The 20,621-nt window shown below is 32.1% G+C and overlaps 2 protein-coding genes across 2 annotated transcripts in view; one reads left to right on the forward strand and one right to left on the reverse strand.

Annotated features, from left to right (window-relative positions):
* LOC148619617 (transmembrane protein 94-like) overlaps positions 1 to 1,840 on the reverse strand; it is a 51,833-nt gene extending 49,993 nt beyond the window's left edge. Inside the window, exon 1 of the mRNA XM_088579731.1 lies at positions 1,717 to 1,840. Coding sequence (XP_088435857.1) covers positions 1,717 to 1,725 — 9 coding nt within the window. The 5' untranslated portion in view covers positions 1,726 to 1,840. The remainder of the gene's footprint in view (positions 1 to 1,716) is intronic.
* Positions 1,841 to 17,534: 15,694 nt separating this feature from the next.
* The window catches only part of LOC148619618 (neuropeptide SIFamide receptor-like), a 35,905-nt gene continuing 32,818 nt past the window's right edge, over positions 17,535 to 20,621 (forward strand). Inside the window, exon 1 of the mRNA XM_088579733.1 lies at positions 17,535 to 18,160. Coding sequence (XP_088435859.1) covers positions 17,824 to 18,160 — 337 coding nt within the window. The 5' untranslated portion in view covers positions 17,535 to 17,823. The remainder of the gene's footprint in view (positions 18,161 to 20,621) is intronic.

The raw sequence follows: 20,621 nt of genomic DNA on the forward strand, positions 1-20,621 counted from the left end.
CAACCTAAAACTCCTCAAATCAGAAGAATGGAGACAGATCTTTAGAAGAGAATAGACTGATGAAACCTTGAGTCTGTTCCTAAGATACGTGTAGGTCTTGATCAGATTGTACTTACTAAATCCCCCCTCACGGTCACCAGATGATAAAGCTGAAACTAGACAGAGAGAAATGAGCTTGGCCACATTGGCAAAGTCATTTTGAACTCTGTAAGCGGTTGCTCCATGATGTCTTACTGCTAGGTGGTAATTTTTTAGTAACCTTTGACCCTGGATCATGAGTCGAATTGAAGAAGTCTGTAATCATTGTGATTTCATTTCAAGAAGAAAGAGAATCGTAAAATAAATATTTATCGTTTATTAATACTTCCTAACTGTCCAGTATTGCGTTAAAATTAATTGATATCCATTAGATGACCACACATCGGAGACACTGTTTTCATAGTGTGTGCATTTAAATTTCTAAAAATAGATAGATATATATGTGCGAGGTTCGTGAAGGGATTGTTTTTATATGGGAGTAAATATCGGTCGGCATCCATTAAAGATCGAAATCGTTTAACACAACTAATCCTTAAATTAATTATATATATAAGTTATATTTTAAACGTACTTAAAATCGGAAATGTCTCGAGTCATCTCGAAGCTTTTTTCGGCAGTCGAAAACAATTGGCTAAAGAATCATGGGATTATCTTTTGTGCTTCTAATGATCAAAAAATTAATAAATTAATTGTTGTTATTTTGAAGGATTATTAACGATGCACATATGAGGCTTGTCAGGTTAATAATAGAATGTATTTCACACCTGGTTGACCCGGTAATTACCAAGCGCGGCCGCGGGGTCATAAACTCATCAAAGCGTTAAGCCAGGTGAAATTATGTAACTTTCTATTGACAGTTTTTAACAACTTTTATATTCAAGGTGACGAAATTGTTGAAAATTTATTTGAAATACTTTTTAAATGGAATTTTTTTTATACACTTTTCAAATTTTAAGTGACGAAAACAATCTAAAATATTTTCATCATCTATGAATTCCTTTCATAAATGGCAAAAATGATGAGCATCTCTACAGAAGTTTTATGATTGTCATCATGAACTCATGGGTCATTACGGTGTATCCATCTGTACCATGAGAACCGATTTGTTCAATGTGTCATAGTTTTCCTCTCCTCGTTCATCTACACCAGACTGGACTTTTTATGAGCATCTCGGTGGGTGTTTCTAGAAAAGCAGAGGATACTTTCCCTACCAGTGAACCTGGTCCACACCCCCAGTTTTTAGTGGAGTCCTAGTTCCTAATTTACATTTGATACTTTGTATGTATTATTATTAGTTACTTTATGTTCTTTGTTTTCATTGTCTGATCTTTGTCCCTGGGTTACATTCTTTTGATTTCCACTAGAATCTTGGTACCCTTGATTAAGCTTTCATCTTGCAGTCTGACTGTTGGTTTCTTCCCAAGAATTTCTTCAGGAGTAAACAAGGTGCATCTGCAAGTTGTATCATTAGACGAAGAGATCATTTAGATTAAAACATGTCTATTATAATTGAAGTGACATTGGAGGCTACAAGAACATTTAGGTAATACATGGATACATGCATATCCAATCGCACTGAAAAGTTAAAAACTTGATTTTTAGGCACATTTCTCAAAATGAATCACTTAAACATAGTTCGGAAAGCAAATTGTTGCATATTCTAAAATATCAAAATACCATCATCATGATCTTTTTTGCTATTTCAGTTTTAAAACTGTGGTCATCTTAAATTATTTTTCCAAATCACTAGAGGACGCCATTTTGTAACCTTTTCCGACTAGCATTTACAACATAGTTTTTCATTGGATTTCCTGAGAACTAGAAAACCAATAGAAATTAAATAAACAAGTTGAAAGTCACAAAAGATTTGTATGAAAACCAAAATTATTTTTTAAAAAATAGAACGAATTTACTTGAAAAGAACCTTTATTATTTAAAAAAAAACATTTTCTGTTTACGTTCGTTTGTAATGAGTAAGCTAATAGTTGAACCTGAGTATCATGCAGCCAATAGGGAAAAAATAGTGAAGAAAATGAAGAAAAGTTTTTTTTCTTAATGTGACTTGATGTATTTGGTAGATTCTGGGACTTTATATCTAAAGATCATACCAGGAACATCTAAGTTATACGATTATATTAAATATCTTAGTTTGAATCATTTTGAAAATAATGATGTAAACTACATTTGGAGTGTCAAAAATTCTTCTGAGGTATTAGGACCACTTCATAACTTTCAGGATTCGTTTGATTCTGTTGTAGTTATGATTTTTAAACCATGTATACAACACTTCCACATATACTTACTAAAGAAAAGTTATATTAAACTAATATCTGGCTTTCAGCTCATTTCTTGTAATGACAATAATGCTTTTTTTCGGTGATTTAAGACGGGATAAATTCATTGATTTGACATATTTAAATCAATTAATTATATAGATAGCAGGGATCTACCGAATGTTCATAGTGTCATTTTTTTTTTTTTCGATAATTCACACTGAAAAAGATTCGACAATTTCACTCTCGCGCTTTTTCCCGCCAAAACGTCATAACACGAATATCAATCCGCCGTTCACAAAATTTTAGATTTATGTTGAAAATAATCAACAATGGAGGAAATCTATATAAAAAATAGAATACTCAATTGGTTATCGTGAATAACCAAAATATGACCACTTGTGCCAAGAACGCATTAAGATTTAACTCGTGCGCGGAACAAGTTCGTTAAATCTAAGCGTTCTTCGGCACTCGTGATCATATTTTGTTGTTCACTCTTTCCAATTAATTATCCTATTATTAATGATTTGATTTTTTTCAATTGACAGTCACTATATTCGATTTAGTAATACTCTAACATACAGGTTTTTGGTATTACAATGGGAACTAAATTGTGCTACTCTTAGAGCCGATTTGTTTCTCTAACAGCTGTTACTGATTACAGTACAAGGCTGTAATTTTTTAACCCTTCAAAACATGATCTGTTACGTGAATTTAATGATACTTTTAGATCTTAATGATATTGCTTGTATTTGTAAAAAATTGTCAGATTTTGATGAACGAAATGATTCCTAAAAGAAAAAAAATAATTTAATTTGTAACAGGGGTATCAATACCAAAACTTTTAAATCATAGTTGGTTTTACTGATAAGAAACTTTGATGCAAAAAATCACAACACTTGTTTTCAATTGATAATGATGTTGTTCACACAGTTTCTTTTTTTTTTTTTTCGGTCCATGCTCCCAGTTTTTGTGGAGTCCGATCTTTTGTTGCTTTGTTTCTATTATTTTGGTTATTTTATGTTCTTTTTTGTGTGTGTCTGTTTTCTATGTCTGGTCTTTGTACCTGGATTACATTCTTTTGATTTCCGCAAGAATCTTGGTTAACTTGATTACGCTTACAAAAATATAAACAAAAATGCAAAGAAACATATGTACATTATACGACATTGAGTAGGAAGGTAAAAATCATTACACTAAAATTTTGATAAACCAAATGAATAAATTTATCTAAATTATTCAATAATTTGTGGTGAAACTAACAGCACGTTAAATTTTCCATAACTCTGCAGGTAGCAACTTCTGTCTTTCATCATTGATAAAAACAAAACAAAAAAAAACAAAAAACAAAACAAAAAACAAAAAAAAAAACCGAACAACTAAATAGGTAATGAAATGCATCAGCCAATTCTTCTTTATTACACAAATCACTCTTACTGATCTATCTATACGAAAAAAAAATCTACCCCTTTAAATAGGTAACCTATAACTACCGCATGTAAGTTTACATAAGTTGTATCTTAAATCAAAAAGTAAAATAAAATAATTTTCAAAACCAAATATGTATTAAATATTTGGACTTTCCAATTGTTTACAAACAAATTATTGTAGAACTGTTTCGTGTTTTTAGATAAATTACAATTCTTTTCAACAAATTTATTATTACTTGCATCAACATATCCAAATTTTACATAATCAAACATTTTGGAATCATATACAATACCACAGTCAAATCTACACAACATGTTATACATAGAACGATAAATTTTCTCATTATTACTCGTAACAATACGTTCCCCAAAACTACCCATTATTGTCAGCCTTAATACAAACAAATAAGGGTACTCTACCAAGGTCTCCATTTACAATGAAAGTACGTGTACATTTTTAACTCATAATGTATTTACAAAATTCTAGTTGCAAAGATTCAGTTATGTGACTTTTCTCATAGCCAAATATTTTATGAGCTCGATCTATATAATATACCAATAATTTAATTTGATTTGTAACAAGCTTTCCGATTGGTTAGTTCTCTTGAGCATACCAGGTTATTTTGTATAATCTGGCTTAGTACTATGACGTCATTAACGTCGATAGGTCCGCACTGTGCGATTCAAATAAATAATCCCAAGCAAAGTAATGTTTTCATTCGAATCGATTATAAATATTTGGGCTGTCATTCATTAGAAATTAAAATATAAGGAATATTTCTAATTCTTGAACAGGTTATACGAAATAATTTTATTTGAGTCACTTTACACTTTTTATAAATCGCAAAAAACGAATCCATTGGAGCAACCATTCAATGGAACAATGGAGCGATCCAGAAACAGTATCTATAATAGCATTGCTATTGCTCATGATATTTCTGATAGGTCAATATATTTTTACGAGTATGCAGCGACGGCGCGACGTTGATTACGAGGACGGAAGTGAACTTTGTGAATTGGTCCATTATAATAAAACATATATTGGCAAGCATAATTTCTTGCTTTTCAAAAGAATTTAAGCATTTCATTTTTACATCATTTTAAACACCATTTGCTTTTGTGTAACTAAGAACCAAGACATAACACACATTCATAAGAAAATCTTCGAATAAAATTTAGATATATGATGTCATCAAGGAATGAATAAAAATCCTTACTTTCACGTTAGAACGTTTATAGCCAACATTTCTCTTTCATTATTTCTTTTCTTTTCTATTTTTTCTTATGTTTTTCCTCATTTGCTGTCAAATAAGATATGAAATTTCGATCTCACAGTCGCGTTAAGATATCTTTAGGATAGATCAACCACCAAAGTTGACGCTAAAATTTATCTAACTTGATTTATCTTGCTTAAACAAGCTCCAGGCAGCGACCGTTTACTCTCGTGGGTTTCGAACGTCATTTCGGGGCTGTTCTGTGTGGGACTTGCAATGTTCGATGACGGGTGCCGCTGACGAAGCGAGAAATGCGTACACATCGAGGTAACCTGATGTTCATATTAAAAGTATCGTAATTTATGTGTGTTGTCTTATTTTTTCTAATATCTCTAGTTTTATTTGAAATTGTGTTTTATTATGTTGTCTACATCGTCTCTGTTTCATGCTTCTACGTTTTAGCTATAATTGGGCTCTGCATGGTGTCACTTAATTATTCTTTTGCTTTGACCCTTCATGTTATTTTTTAGCTTTACATTGATTTGTTTAGTTTTGTTAAATATATTTTTCAGACCCTTCTATTAGAGTGGCGGATCAAGAGATTTTGAAAAAGGAAAGTTACAGAAAGGTACCAGAAAAAGAGGTTTTCAGGCTATTATTTCCTTTGTCGGCCAATTGTCTTGGTCGTTGAACATTGTTGTATTTTTTCCCATTACCATTAAATTCCTTCTCCCTTCTTCTGGTATTATTTAACGATCATCTTTGAGATTTGTAAAAAAAAAATGCGATTTGAGATCGGATGCACCAAATATCAGTAAAAAATACCGAAACATCAACAGTGGGATGGTTGAAATACGCCAAAACCACAAAACATGGCCTTAACGTGAACACGTGAAACAGAGACGATCTACATACACAATGTAGCGAACTAAATAAACGATTACACATAAAAACTGAAGATAAGGGAAACAAGACTCATACAAAAAACTATAGCAATAGCAATATGAACTCCCACAAAAAAACAAAAAACAAAAAAAACAAAAAAACAAAAAATCCAGAGTGGTATCAGGTGCTCCGTAAAGGTAGGCATGTCCTGCTCCGGCAGCAACACCCGCCACATTGCATGCGAGTATAATCCGGTAATAATATATGTTAATAAATATGTTAAATTATTTCATATTGGCCCTGTTATAGGTTTGAGGTCTGTTGGTCCCGAGGCAAAGACGAGGGTCTATACGGCTGTCGAGGCCGATGTGATTGACCGAAACCTATAACAGGGCCAATATGAAATTACATATTTATTGACAATTTTATTAACCAACTCAACTAAATGATTTGTAGAACAGTTGTTTTCGTGTTTTGCCAAAAAAAAGAACACTTAGGTTTATTTGCATTAATCAGTCTTAAATATCCGTTTTGTATAAAATGGAAGATTTTTTTGTGTTTCTGCAGCTTTTAGTCCTGATGATCAAAGTTCATGAAATCCAATTCTAACTCTAAAATGGCAGTGTCAGACGACCGGAATTCGTTCCATAGTCAAGTCAAGTTCAAAATAAATCTGGCTAAATAGGTGCCGTATTGGCCCTGGTTTGATCCATATTGGCCCCGTATAGATGCCTGGTTTAAATTCATATCAATTGGTCAGTTTTTGACATATTTTAACGTTTTTGGGGTAGTTGGTTAATAATATATAATATTCTAGCTCCGCGACACGTCAATCAATATTCACACAGGGGCGAAATCATTCAACTAAGTATCATGGTGTAAACGTAGTAGATACTTAGAAATAGTGGAAACAATTATCAGAAAAAGACAAAATTAGATTAAGGTAACAAAATCAACACAAATATACCCAATCGTCATGTATTTTTTTTAAACCTTGACATTGATATCACCAAGCAATAAATCGTGCTATAAAAATTAACATAGGGCAAAAAAAAATTAAAAGAAATAAAATGTATACCCAAAACTGTTCTTACTTTGTCAAAGTATTCCAGTTAGATATGCCACAGGTTGCCCGCCAAATTATTTGTTGACTTGGTGTCACAGAAGAAGGAAATCAAAAATTGACAGTCCAGCTCAAACCTGGAGGTGTTCGAGATGTTGCGGCGCGGTGCGATGTCACGGAAACGGATTTTCCGTGATTTTTCTGCATTTCCATGCAGCCGAAAAGCGACAAGGTAACGATATTTTGTAATTAAATGTGCATTTTCTTAAGAAAGAAAATGAATGCCGGGATGATAATAAAATTACTTTCAATTAGGAAATCCCCAAGTCAGAAACATTGCAGTACCAGCTGCTTCGGTGGTGTAATATCTATTTAGCCAGATTTATTTTGAACTTGACTTGATTATGGAATGAATCAGTGTTCAGTAATTTTGTTGTTACCTTTATTTAAGACGTTATCATTATACGTATATACATTTTTTATTCAATGAAATAAAGTTTTAACTATATGCAACATATATTCCTGATAAAAAAAATAGAATTCTGCACAAGATTACGATTTCAAACACGAGATAAATTTATTTCAACTTAGATACTAGTTTGAACTGAAATTAAGAAGTATGACTATGTGAATTCTATACACACCGTAGAAATGTGTAAAATAATCTTTTGAGAAAAACCGTTTATGAAGAAAAATAATCACAAAAAAGTAATTGATCATGGAAATTAAAATAATTTTGGGTCAGCCACAATAGTTGGTCTGTTCGGATATACGCGACTGTGTATACAGGTGATCTGTGGTTTTCACGAAGGGATATGATCATATCTGCTGTCAAGCTGACCAAGCAAGTTTAAGGAACACCAGGCATATTTCTCTCCAGTAGAATATACTTAGAATATTCGGTATCCTTCCGTATAAGTATGGGTTCGCCGTAATCCTTGCTTCACACACACTCTTATCTCATTCATTCAATTCAATTCATTCACTTATTAACGTTTCATGAGGATAAAGATGATTCTGAAGCTTGGCGGAATCTAAATTGTTTTGCAACGACTCAACAATGTCAGTCTTCAAGTTCGTGCGACTCTAAATATGAAAAGCCATCAAAAAGATAAACGGACATTTGACTTTAGATTGATGACGTGACTAAACCCAGACCGCGATATAAAATGTTCTCCACAATTAAGGCCATAAAACAAAATATGAGAAACACAACAACAGTGAAAACGTATAATTATCTGTGAAAATCAACAATAGGCGAACGTTAAAGGACACAATATGCAATTAAAAATAACGGCAATGCACTGACACTACACCTAATATTTATTTTATACAAATGCCAGCCTGAACTACTTTTATTGCCGACTAACCATCTCCTACATGTCCATTATCAATGACAAAATGTTAAGTACTTCTCCGTCTAAGAATCAGGCGAAATGTGTATTAAATGTAGCACATGAAGAAAAAAATACTAGAAGTTTTTATTGCATTATCCAAGTATTTTTACTTCATAACGACAAGAAATTACCTTCAGAGTGTTTGTAAAGTTTGCCTTTTAAGATATTGATAGGTCAAATTTAGTTGAAATGCGCTATAGAAAAATGGCGGAAAAATTTTCCCGAACTTTTTCCTTACATTTGCAGTCAAAAAATTTAAATAGCTTTATAGTTGTTTTCTAGATGTATTTGAATATGTTTGAGGCAAAAAGACCAAATTGAGAAAAATGATGTGCCACTCATTGCCTGGTTCTTACACAGAACGGTACTTATAAAAATGCTCATCGAATTGGTAAGTTCCACGCAAACATGTGCGACTTTACATATACGTCGTTTATCGGTAAATATATTTTCGAATGTAAGATAGATCGAGTAATTGTTATTATCTTATTTTTAAAGAGACTGGGGAAAAGCCAGTTTATTTTATAAATGTGTGATAAAATAGTGCTCTTTTTCGTTCATTTTATGACTATGCAACTATTTGTATCCTTTTATATATAAATGCTCTCTCTTTACTTTTTAAACCAAATGCAATACTTATGTTGTTACATAGTAAAATTAGTTCCAGTAATAGAAATGATCTCTTTCTATTAACAGTGCACGATTCGTTATCTGTCCATCAATTTCCGACACAACATAATGTGGGAAAAAGAACGGATATGATGTAATCAACTACAACGCTAAACTTTAGTCGAAACAAATGATGTTTCAACGTGTAATGACCATTTCTCTGATAGGAGTTGCTGATACAAGAATTACTTGATTATATGCCACCGGAAGTGGATTCTTATACGGTAAATACGGTTAATATAAAACGTGACACGTTGCGGATTTCATTCAGCCGTTTTTATTTCAATGTTGCTTTGTCACGGTATTGGTACATATGTATGACACTAAAGGTTGTAACTTTGCCACAACTGCTTGACTTTATATTGCCTACAAAAATGTTTGATTAAAAGTATTTCCTTAATTGTGATTGCTCTTTTAGTAGACATTCTATCGACCGAAAAGTACAAAAGCAGGTTGACCTACATAATAAAAGTCAAAAGTACAACATGCTTTAAAGGAAAGTAAATGGGATAGTTCCAGGATGACTTTGCTCTATGACTTTTTGTGGTGAACGTTTTAACTAATGTATTTTTATTTAAATAAGTGCATAAATTCATTCTGTACGTTCAGGCAACTTCCTATTTTTGTTCTCTCAAAGGTTCTCATTTCTCATCGAAAAAATTATTGTTATAAGTATAACTTTCTCCCAACAGTTGTCTCGCCCCATTTCATGCTTTATTTGGCAATAAAATAAGTTAAAGGTGAAGTGACATGCGTATGCCAAAAGAAAATATATTTAGCTAAAACACAATTATGAAATGATTAAGTTCTGCATATCGATGCATTTTGTTACCAACATGAAATAGGAAAAGAAACTTGGAAATATGAAAAAAATCTTTCGTGAAGAATGAGGAGGTCGTATACACATATCGCCACAAAGTCGTATTTTATTTCAAATTGAATTGTTTAATAATTAAAATTTTATTCATTAGGTGAAAAAAACGCATATTATGTATCTCTCAAACTCGAAAGTAATAATTTATTTACAAACAAACAAAACAAACAAACAAAACAAAACAAACAAAACAAAAACTATGTTGAGTTAAAAAAAAAAAAAAAAAACTAAGATATTTGGACTGGTCATTGTCCTTTGAGAAATGTATGTATGGATGTTATTCTCGAACTCAATGGAAACAAGCGTAATCTGAACTAATTCAATAAAAAAGACCCATGAGCTATATAAAGAGACTTAATTCATAAATCTCGTCTTACAGCTCAGCATCAGACTTGAAATGCGTTAAATAGAAACTCTTATAGAAACGCCTGTGTCAACTGAAGTAGGCACACTAAAATTGCTGACTGAATTACCGTTTTAATCCTGCACTTAATGATAGTTTAATCGACGTTTTTGTCGACTTCCTCCTCCAATAATCAAAATGGAGGAAAAGGAAACGATTTGAATCAGAATTTATGGTCTTTGGTAGGTTATTATAATTATTAAGTGCAGTGGAATAATTTTGTTGAGGGTATGAAAAGTCATCTTAATTGATTTGTAAACATTGATTGTAGAAATATGTCCTGATTCTAGGCAAATATTGCAACATAACATACTAAGTGACGGTATAGTAGAAAACTGACACATGGCGGCTTATCAACCTCGCTATTGTTCATACTACACATCAATACATATAGTTATGTTACATTGATAGTTTCTAGCATAAATGTGTTCATTTTTTCCTAGTAACATATATTACCTTGGACGTTATATTATATATTGAATACCAACTAAGTTCTACATCATGCTAATATACACAACTTCTGAATGGTAATAACTATAACAGGTCAGATGAAGTTCATTGAGTGTTTAGTTGACCTACTCGAAGAACCAAGACAATCAGTTTTATTCGATGTCTCTGAAAAGATAAGGATATTAACGTCTCTCAATGTTGCAAATCTGATTTCTAACGACAGATAAATCCCAAACTTTTTATTAAAAATGAACAAAAATGAAAAAAAAAAAAAAAAAAAAAAAACTGAACTATTGAAACAATGATATTACGTCCGAAGACAGAAATCGTCGCTCAGAAATTCTACGGTCGTCATTATACCTAGTTTATCGTTATATGACCTATCTTTTTCCAGATGAACTATATTGAGTCTCACACGTTCTCCTCTTTGCCGGACACGACTTCATCGGATAGCGCGGCGGGTGGATTTTACCTCTTTGAAATATACCATTTTATTGTCTTGTGGGTACGTTCGCTTCCTTGTAAAAATGAACAAACATCAATAGAGACAAGCGCTCACATTTCTTTTACTTCAGTACCATTATGATCGTAATGATTTTGCTTCTCTTTGTCAGTTTAACGTTAACTTGCGATAATTTTTCAAAGGACAAAAGATACTGTTGCTTGAAGGAAACTGATTAAATATAGTCTTCTATCCCAAAGAGAAATGAGAAAGATAAATTACTCAGCATGCATTCGATATAATTTTCATCTGTTGACATTATTCGGGATAAATTGTTAAACAATATAATTCACATATATCTTTTATTCTATTCAGAAATCACATAGAAAGGTTAAAGGTTATATTTTTATGAGAAGTTGATCATATAAATAACGCAAATTATTCTAGATAAGTTTATACCATTTTCACTAAGAAGGCTTTGTTAATAAAATAAGGTTATAACAAAAGAGAAAAGACACAGCGCCTTTTTGGATGGTGCAGTATTACGTTCGGTATGTTCCATTGAATTACATCATTTGACGGTTTATTACCCTTGTTTGTTACAATCAATATTTTTTTCAGACCTTTTAGCAGCGATGATGGTTTTATGTATTGACTTCTTTGTAACCTCCTTCGGGCTCAGCTTTTTTCGGTTAAAGACTGAATTATTATGTAATAATGTCACCATAATCTTCACCATTCTAATGGAAAAGCCCAGTAGTAGAAATTGAACGTCAACGTTATGAATAAAGATGATACAAAACTGAACATTATTGAGTCCCTTAAAATACCTTGTGAGTTAATTTGATAGACACATGACCATCCTTTCTGGTAATAATATTATTTAATGGACAGTGCAAAAAAATCATCGACAATATAATTATAGCAATCACATTTGTGACACGCAATTACAGTTAAATTACCAACCACCTTAGCATAGTGTCAAGGGTAAAAAATCTTGATTTAGCAAGTGATGTTCTGGTGAGTTTTAGCAATATTGTGGTTTCTATCCAGTAGAAGTAGTAATAGTTAACAAAATGAATTTGGGGAAATCTGTGAACAAAAGACAATACCAGGATCATCAAAAAAGGAAACAGATGAAAAACAATTATCACAAATTAACACAAAGGAACATTATTCCCACTGAAAACCGGATTTCTACGGACGAATGGGCGTATTGTTTCTTGCAAGACACTTGCAAATTTATTTTGCTTTATAAAATTCAGACCCAGTGATTGAGGAAGAGTATCTATAGTGGTCATTTGTCATATTACAAATGGGCACGTCAAATCAGTCAATCAGATCTTGATCCTAGAATGTTTGGGAGTGCATCTCCTGGACGCATGTACAGTATATCGAACTTTGTAATACACATGATTGGTATTATTGTATTTTCTAACCACTGGGTCGATGCAATTGTTGGTGGACCAAAGGTCCCTGAGGATATTCAGAGAAGTCAGATTTGTCTGACCCCGAAATTAGGATTTTATTTATCATATTTATCAAATTTTGCAGAAATACCCACAACACCCAGGTTTCATTTTTTATAGTGCACACGATTGTACCTATCGTTGATGTATTTGGCTTTCTATTTCGCTAATTTTGGTTTTGAGTGCTTCTTGTATACAATTGATTAGTGGATTTAGATCTTCCTATAATAATTGTATGTATTTGATTTTTCTACTGCCGATAAGAGGTTAACCCTTGAAACACGTGTATTGCATATTGATACAGTCACGTTCGTAATGCTCTTTTTTTGAGTAAGTGTGGTTTTCATCCGAAAATAAACTGATGTAATAAATAGGAGATTACTTTGTTGTCAGCTTTTCCTTTTTAACACTCAGACGACTTCGGAAATGCCTGTTTTACTGAATTACTTTCCTTAAATTTTTTCCCCCTTATATGTGTTACTTGACTAAACAGTATTTCAGTAAAGTTGTCGGTAGACATTCTTAAAAAGAAACAGAATACTTTCTAAACTGACATCATCATCGAATTAATTGGGGATAAAGAAGCCAAAAAGGCAGAGAAAGGGAAAAAGAAAAGACAAGAATATGTAAAAAAAAACCCTTTATAATGCAAGAAAACGAAGAATACCAGTGAAAACGATTGGCACGGCAGGGTTACCCCATTCAACCACCTGACGCACACAACACAGTTGCTCTTTGGGCAGAGCGCCCTAGCCCCTGGCCAGGGTTCTGAGCACTATTTAGTAGCCTTTTACGACAAGTTTAGTGCTGCTGTGGGCCTATTCTTTTGATACCCGGACCCGCATGGGGCATTACAGAAACAACAAACAAAAAGGATAATCAAGATAGTTAGTCATAAAACATCAGCTAACAATAAATACTGATGCAATAAACCACAGGAATAAAAGACAAACAGAATACACACTATCATCACAAACATAAACCAACACTTGTATTCTTTTCTTTTAATGAACACACTTTATAGAACCTCAAACTATCTTTTTCAAAACATTTTCTAATGAACTAACATATATATTTCTTATCAAAACATTCCCACTAGTTGAAATCCATATTGGCATGGGTCAATTTGATGTATTGGAATAGTTAGTCAATAAAGGTATAATTATGTATGGTTTTCCATATTGGCTGAGTTATTGGTTCATAGCTAGCAATACTAGACTTTGGCTAGGCCTCAGTCCAATATGGCTAGCCTCAGACTAATAACTAAGCCAAAATGGAAAACCTTACGCAATAATACTATATTATTGTGATTTAGTTCTTTTTGTCAAAATGCAATTTTGATTTTTTCCTTCAACATTTTTTTACCTTTTTGACATGTAATTTTCAAATGTTGGACAATCGGGAAGACACCGTTTATTTTAACAGCCTAGTACTAAACATAAATATCAGAGTTATTCACTATTTACCATTAGCAATCAGGCAAGATTTGGCTTGTCAAATTGAAAGACCGGTGTTTGCCTCTTTATCTTGCTAAATTCAGTTCACACAAAAAACGTATATGTTCCGCTTTTGTCATTATACTTCAGCTTTATTAGAATATTTTATTACTTTATAGTACTTTTCTGTTGTGAGTGACTTGCTCGTCATGTTTTATCCTTTTAATGTGTTCTGTCAATGGATCTACACTTGTTTTATACCTCGGTTTTACTTTTAAAATATAGTGGATACATTGTTGCTTTTATCAATTATTGATAGTAAGGTGGATTGGACAGGTTCTAGAAAATGTTAATATAGTAATACTAGTAATAGTTTTTGTTCTGTGGAGTTGCTCAGTTGCTTTTGTAACTTTGTATGATTTTAGTTACTTTATGTTGTTTGTTGTGTATGTCGGTTTTCCATGTCTGGTCTTTGTCCCTGGATTACATTCTTTTGATTACTGCTATAACCTTGGTTCCCTTGATTACTCTTTGATATATTGTAGTTATATTGCCAGTTCTTGTTATTCGCAATATGAAACTCTAAGTACAAATAGGAAAATGGCACCATTAATACGTATTTGTTTGCATGTACGTTTTAATTGCAGTAGGTATTTGTCACTGCTTACTTGATATTTGTTTTATTCCTTGGAATTGGATGTTCCAATTCTGTATCTCAGTTTGAACTAGTTTGGTGCTTATATTATTCCATGGTATACAGTTAGAAAAAGCAAAAAAGGAAATTATTGACATTGCTAATACCTTTATATTACTACAAGGTAAATCGAAACAGCAAGAATCTCTTTGTCAAACTCCAAGGTGATATAAATCATGCCGTAGTTTTTGAACTGATTGATGTTTTGTTTAACGCCTATGATTGCAAACAATTCGATTTTAATAAGATCATGAAGCTTCCGCTATGTAAACGGTCTTGTCATATTGTCGACTTTCTGCCTTATACTTCACTGCAGCTTTGCCTTTGCAATTAGATTTTCTAGAAATATCATCATAGTAATTGGTTGGAATTATTCAATAGGTCTATACATCAATCTATGCCGGACAGAGAAGGATGATCTGTTTATTTCATGAAGTTTGAATTGATACCAATCCATCATTTAAGTTAAACACCCTGTAATTGCTACAAATACTAAGATAATAGTCTTGAAGTCGATCTAAATATATTATAATGTGTTCATGTGGTACTGCAATGAACTAACTATGCTTCAGCCCCATTTTCCAGACACTACCTTCATAATGATATTTGATTTGATCATTGTACAGATAAATCACTTTAGGACTTTTATAATGTGTATATTGCCACTTAGTCCGTCAAATTGTCTCTTGCAAATACTAAAATAAACTTAACTCTTATATATAAATATTTTACAATGAAAGACATATACTATATATGGTTGTTCGTGAATGGAACATGTTAAAGAGCAATCAAGGGAACCAAGGTTATAGCGGTAATCAAAACAATGTAATCCAGGGACAAAGACCCGACATGGAAAACAGGCATACACAACAAAGAACATATAGTAACTAAAACCATACATACAAAGTAACAAAAGCAAATGAGCAAACACACTTCACTTGATTCTTTATTTCTTGGAAATCGACAAAACGTTATTTGTGGACTTTTGTTAGTTTTATTTGCAACATACTACCAAATCGTTAAGTGTCTGAAAAATTATGATATTAAACTACATAAACTTTGTTGTTTTTAAAGACGTAAAAGAAATTATAGAAATGAATGATATTGTTGTGTTTAGTGCAACAGCACTAAGCATGAAATTTCAGAACCAGTCAACATAAAATTTAGACACTGCCAATAGTATAGTGATTCATTCTGTAGAAAAAAAAAAAAAAAAACAACCAAACAAACATTGGTTTCTCAGTCTACATATGCTACATTTTTCGTCATGATAATTTTTTCCGTATTCAGATCTGCACTCTTGAGAAAATCATACATTTATTTCCCACTAAAATTAACCAAATTAAACAAAATAAAGAATGATAATTCTTGCAAGTTGCCAATTTTTGTACAATATATGTTATTTTTTTTTTCTCTCAAAAGGGCAACAGCCAAATGAAAAACTAAGACTTGTTTTTGATCAGTGACTGTTTCTGAACAAAAAGTTAAAACAGAATTTGGTGGGTTTTTGAATGCATGAATTACCTCATGTCTGATTATTTTATAAAGACTGCTACTTTAGACAATAGGCGAGTCTTAACAACACACGGTCTCAACAAATTACAATGACTGCTATGTACCATCCATACAATGGATATTTTATAACTTCCAAGTTATACACACAACCTACGGTAGTTTTTCAGTTTGTATAAACTTAACTGTACAACCATTTCTTTTTCAAAATTACACTTGTTTTAAGCTCGATTCGGATTTAATAAAAGAGTAATCAAGGGAACCAAGGTTATAGCGGTAATCAAAAGAATGTAATCCAGGGACAAAGACCAGACATGGAAAACAAACATACACAACAAAGAACATACAGTAATTAAAATCATACATACAAAGTAACAAAAGTAAATGAGCAAATATATGTAAAAAAAATATATGTAAAAAAACTACTACTAACCATACCAAGGCAGAAGGTATAAGGAATTAACAAAAGAATACAAATCAGCACATCTTACAGTATCTTCAAAATGTTTTATTTTGGGAAGAAGTGCAAGATGTAAGATGATAAGATTTGCTCCCTTGAGAACCCTGTCTCAGCTTCTTGTAAGATCTTATACAAATGAAAAAATAAAACTGACCGAGATGAAGATCAGATTTGATCAGATTCGATTGTTTATTCAAGGACCTTTATCATCAGTTATCTTCGATTTGAAGATTATCTCCTAATTTTTTTGTTTTTGTTTTTGGTAATATGCTAAATTTCTCGCCAATGGGTTGTTGGTAGGGAATTCTTAAAAAAATGAGTGACTTGTTCTGCACACCCGACACAACCTCTCAAGGAGGAATCTAAAATACCGATTTCCTTTCTCCTAAAGTGTTCTCTATAAGTCCTTTGATATTTATTTGTTTTCTGTGGTTTTTTTTCATTGAACCTGGATTAAGGATTCGCACAAACAGTCATGAAGATGTCAAGAAATACATCGTTTTACTCACTACATGTTTATCATTACTTGGTGCATAATCTATCAAGCGATACGCTTGAAATAGAGATTATTGAGTTCTTTCATGACACGTAAATACACATAAATTGCACAACATAACTTTCTTATTGAAATGTAAATGCATTACATCATAAAACAGTCTAGTTCATATTTTAATACGGCATGTATATAATAAATAAAAGTTTGCAGAAGCTGATCGAATTACCAATTTAAACTTAACAAGTAAGTTAAAGCGGTATTGTTTCCAATGTCATAATATAATACAGTAAATAATTGTTCTAAAAATAATTATAAGTATATACTGCAACAGTTGTTCTTGATCGTTAACTTGAATGATTAGAAAGGAAAAAATAATGTTTATTTTATACAATGACTTACAGAAGTTCATTTTTAATCAATAGCATGACGAACTTCTTAATCAATTGGCAAGACGGATCGATTAATTCCAATTAACCATGTGGACATGGCAGTTAATTGTAAAACAGAAGCATACAAACCTCTCATTCAATAGGAATCTAACACTGATTGATTGGAAGACGTATTCATTTTCGCAATGAAAAACCAATCGTGCTATTGAAGAGTTTTTCATTTCGGCGATGTATTTCTACAATACAACAAGTGGCAATGAAGTTGACATAGCTAATTTAAGTACTATCTCTCCAAACAATGACTTAAACAGTTCAAATGAATCTAGCGAATACGTAATGTCTTCTGAATTTCGTCATCCACCAGGAGTAACTGCCGTTTATATTATAGTTTACTGCATTGCGTTTTTATTTGCACTTTTTGGCAATTTAATAGTTATTGCCGTAGTTTTGCGGTACAGGTGGATGCACACTGTGACAAATTTTTTCATTGTAAACTTGGCTGTAGCTGATATTTTAGTAGCAATATTTTGTATACCAATCACGATGCTAATTCACATCTTTGTTGGTAAGTATATATTTTCTTTTATGTCTATTTATATATAATCTTAAGCATTATAGACTAAGGTGCATAATGTTAAGTTAATTTTATATTGGTGTTGCTGTTCATTTCTAATTGATCCACCACTCAGTAATATGGCACGTGGAAAAGGGCATCTGTTTCTACACTGTTACGCCATTAGTGATCTCTAAATACTAGTACTATGTCAAAATTCTATTATTGCATCATTACTTCCAGATGTTATCGAAAAATAATTCAATGGCTTTTCATTATGCACTTTATTAATTAATTTCAAGATAAGTGATCGTTATTTGAGTATTAAATAATTTTGGGAAAGAACTTGCAATGAATTAAAGGCAACCCAAGGTAGAGAAGTATATATTAAACGGTTTTCTTTCCCTTTTGAACAACAAAGAAGCTAAGGTTAGTTTAGGATATTTTAATAATGTAGCTATAGATGTTCTAGGCGTGAATATACATATTTCTTTACATCATCTTATGTAGCAGTCTATATACAAATAAGACAGACAATGGTCCATGCATGTCAAATACCCACCTACTGCTAACTTGTATTTCATATTCAGAAACAATTACCATTCTTTTAATGCATTTCTGAGATAAAAATATATAGATTGTGTATGAAATTAGTACTTTTGCAAGAGTTATCGTTCTTGATTTGGTACGATTTCCTAAAAAAATAAATGTCTGATTACAGCAATGATTATCGTTACTTCAAAATATAGCATTTAGAGAACCCCAAAACAACTCTCTGTTATGCCAAGAATGGAGTTCATATTTGTTTTCCAATTTCGTGAAGTGTCGAAAGTAATGGTCAGTACCTACTGTCCTTACTGACAGTCGACTTAAAAACCTAAGTATCATTATACTTTTACGCCATTAGTGATCTCTGCATTATGGTATTCTCATTTAGTTTAGCATTTAGTTAAAAGACATATACATGTATACAGAGCGCAGACCTATTGCAAAATGCATAGTCTGCATAGTGAAACTTTCAACAGAAGTTGATTTTTGTTGCAAAGCTCTTCGGTCACAGTAATATGTGTGTTTAACTCGAAAATAGAAAAAACATCGTATTAAGAATATTCAATTGGACAATGGTTCGGTGTCTTTTTTCAACAACCAATAGCCATTTCATCTATAATGACTTTTAGCATCAGCCATTTAAAAAGCCACTGATATTTTCCCGTTTTTTTTTAACTATGATAATAATGCAATCTAAACGTTTGAATAAGTAAGTCATCAAAATGCCATCTTTCTTTAAAAAAATGAAAACAAAATAAACGATGTTTGTCTTGCCTTATCTAGAAAAGGTAAGGACCAAATTTCGATCTATAGGGATACCAATATCTTGTACGAAGGGTTAATTTACCCGCTTGACAACTTATGGATTATATTTAAATATAGTTTGAAAATTAATATTAACACGAAACAGTACCACGGCATGCATTACCTCACACTCTAATTGCAACAAAACAATTCTTTTCCCGTTTTCTTAATGAAAACATACTTCGTTGACCATAATCGTTCTAAATATTCAATGAAATACTTCCCTTGTTTCAACTGTCGCGCATAATGGCGACAAACGTAAACTTTTTCTCTCACAAAAATTCCCTTTATAATGTAATATGTTTTGGTGCCAGTTGTTTGAACACTTTCTGAGCAGCGTGCATTTGTATATGATATACTGGATATTTGTTGGATTCACTCAAAATTATTACATGTTTATAACAAAACTACCGAAACACGAACAAGTACGATTTGCAGCAATCAATTTATTATTGCTGATATAATTTCTTTGCACAAACAGTTTATGGACAATCTATGGAACAGAAATAATCTTGAACACTACCTTTAGATATTCAAATTGATGACAAAACTGTTATCTAAATTTTTTTACTAATTGCTACAGTTATGTTATATAACTTGGAAGTTTGTCAGCTTTACCAATTTTTCTTTTGGTTTTTAAATAAAACTCATTTGTTCATTTCCTTCGCAACAATTTGTTCGTACTTCCGATGCCGCTATCGAATGTAGTTTTTTGTCTTAAATACAAGCCAGTTAAATTTGTTGCCAGATTTGAAGAAGAATTGTTTTTTTCTGTTTTTATTAAAAATGGAATGGTTCAAGGAGACAAAATTAACTTTGAAAATGAAACATTCTTTCAGTGATTACTTTGTTTTCACTTTGATATTAAATTATGATTGACATTTACAAGCTAATCTCTTGTTGATAGGGGACCACACATCCTCAGTGTTTCTGTGTTTATAAAATTGAAAATGTATAAACTGAAATGTATAACCAAATAGGAGTATATATATGAGAGAGAGAGAGAGAGAGAGAGAGAGAGAGAGAGAGAGAGAGAGAGAGAGAGAGAGAGAGAGAGAGCAAACAGTTTGCATGATTCAGTGAGTCCTGCCTACTCCCAACCCTGAATGATCCAATACTA

This window comes from Perna viridis, chromosome 4 (genome assembly GCF_037379345.1).
Source record: "Perna viridis isolate PV_CMFRI_1.1 ecotype Kerala chromosome 4, ASM3737934v1, whole genome shotgun sequence".
NCBI classification, from domain to species: Eukaryota; Metazoa; Mollusca; class Bivalvia; order Mytilida; family Mytilidae; genus Perna; species Perna viridis.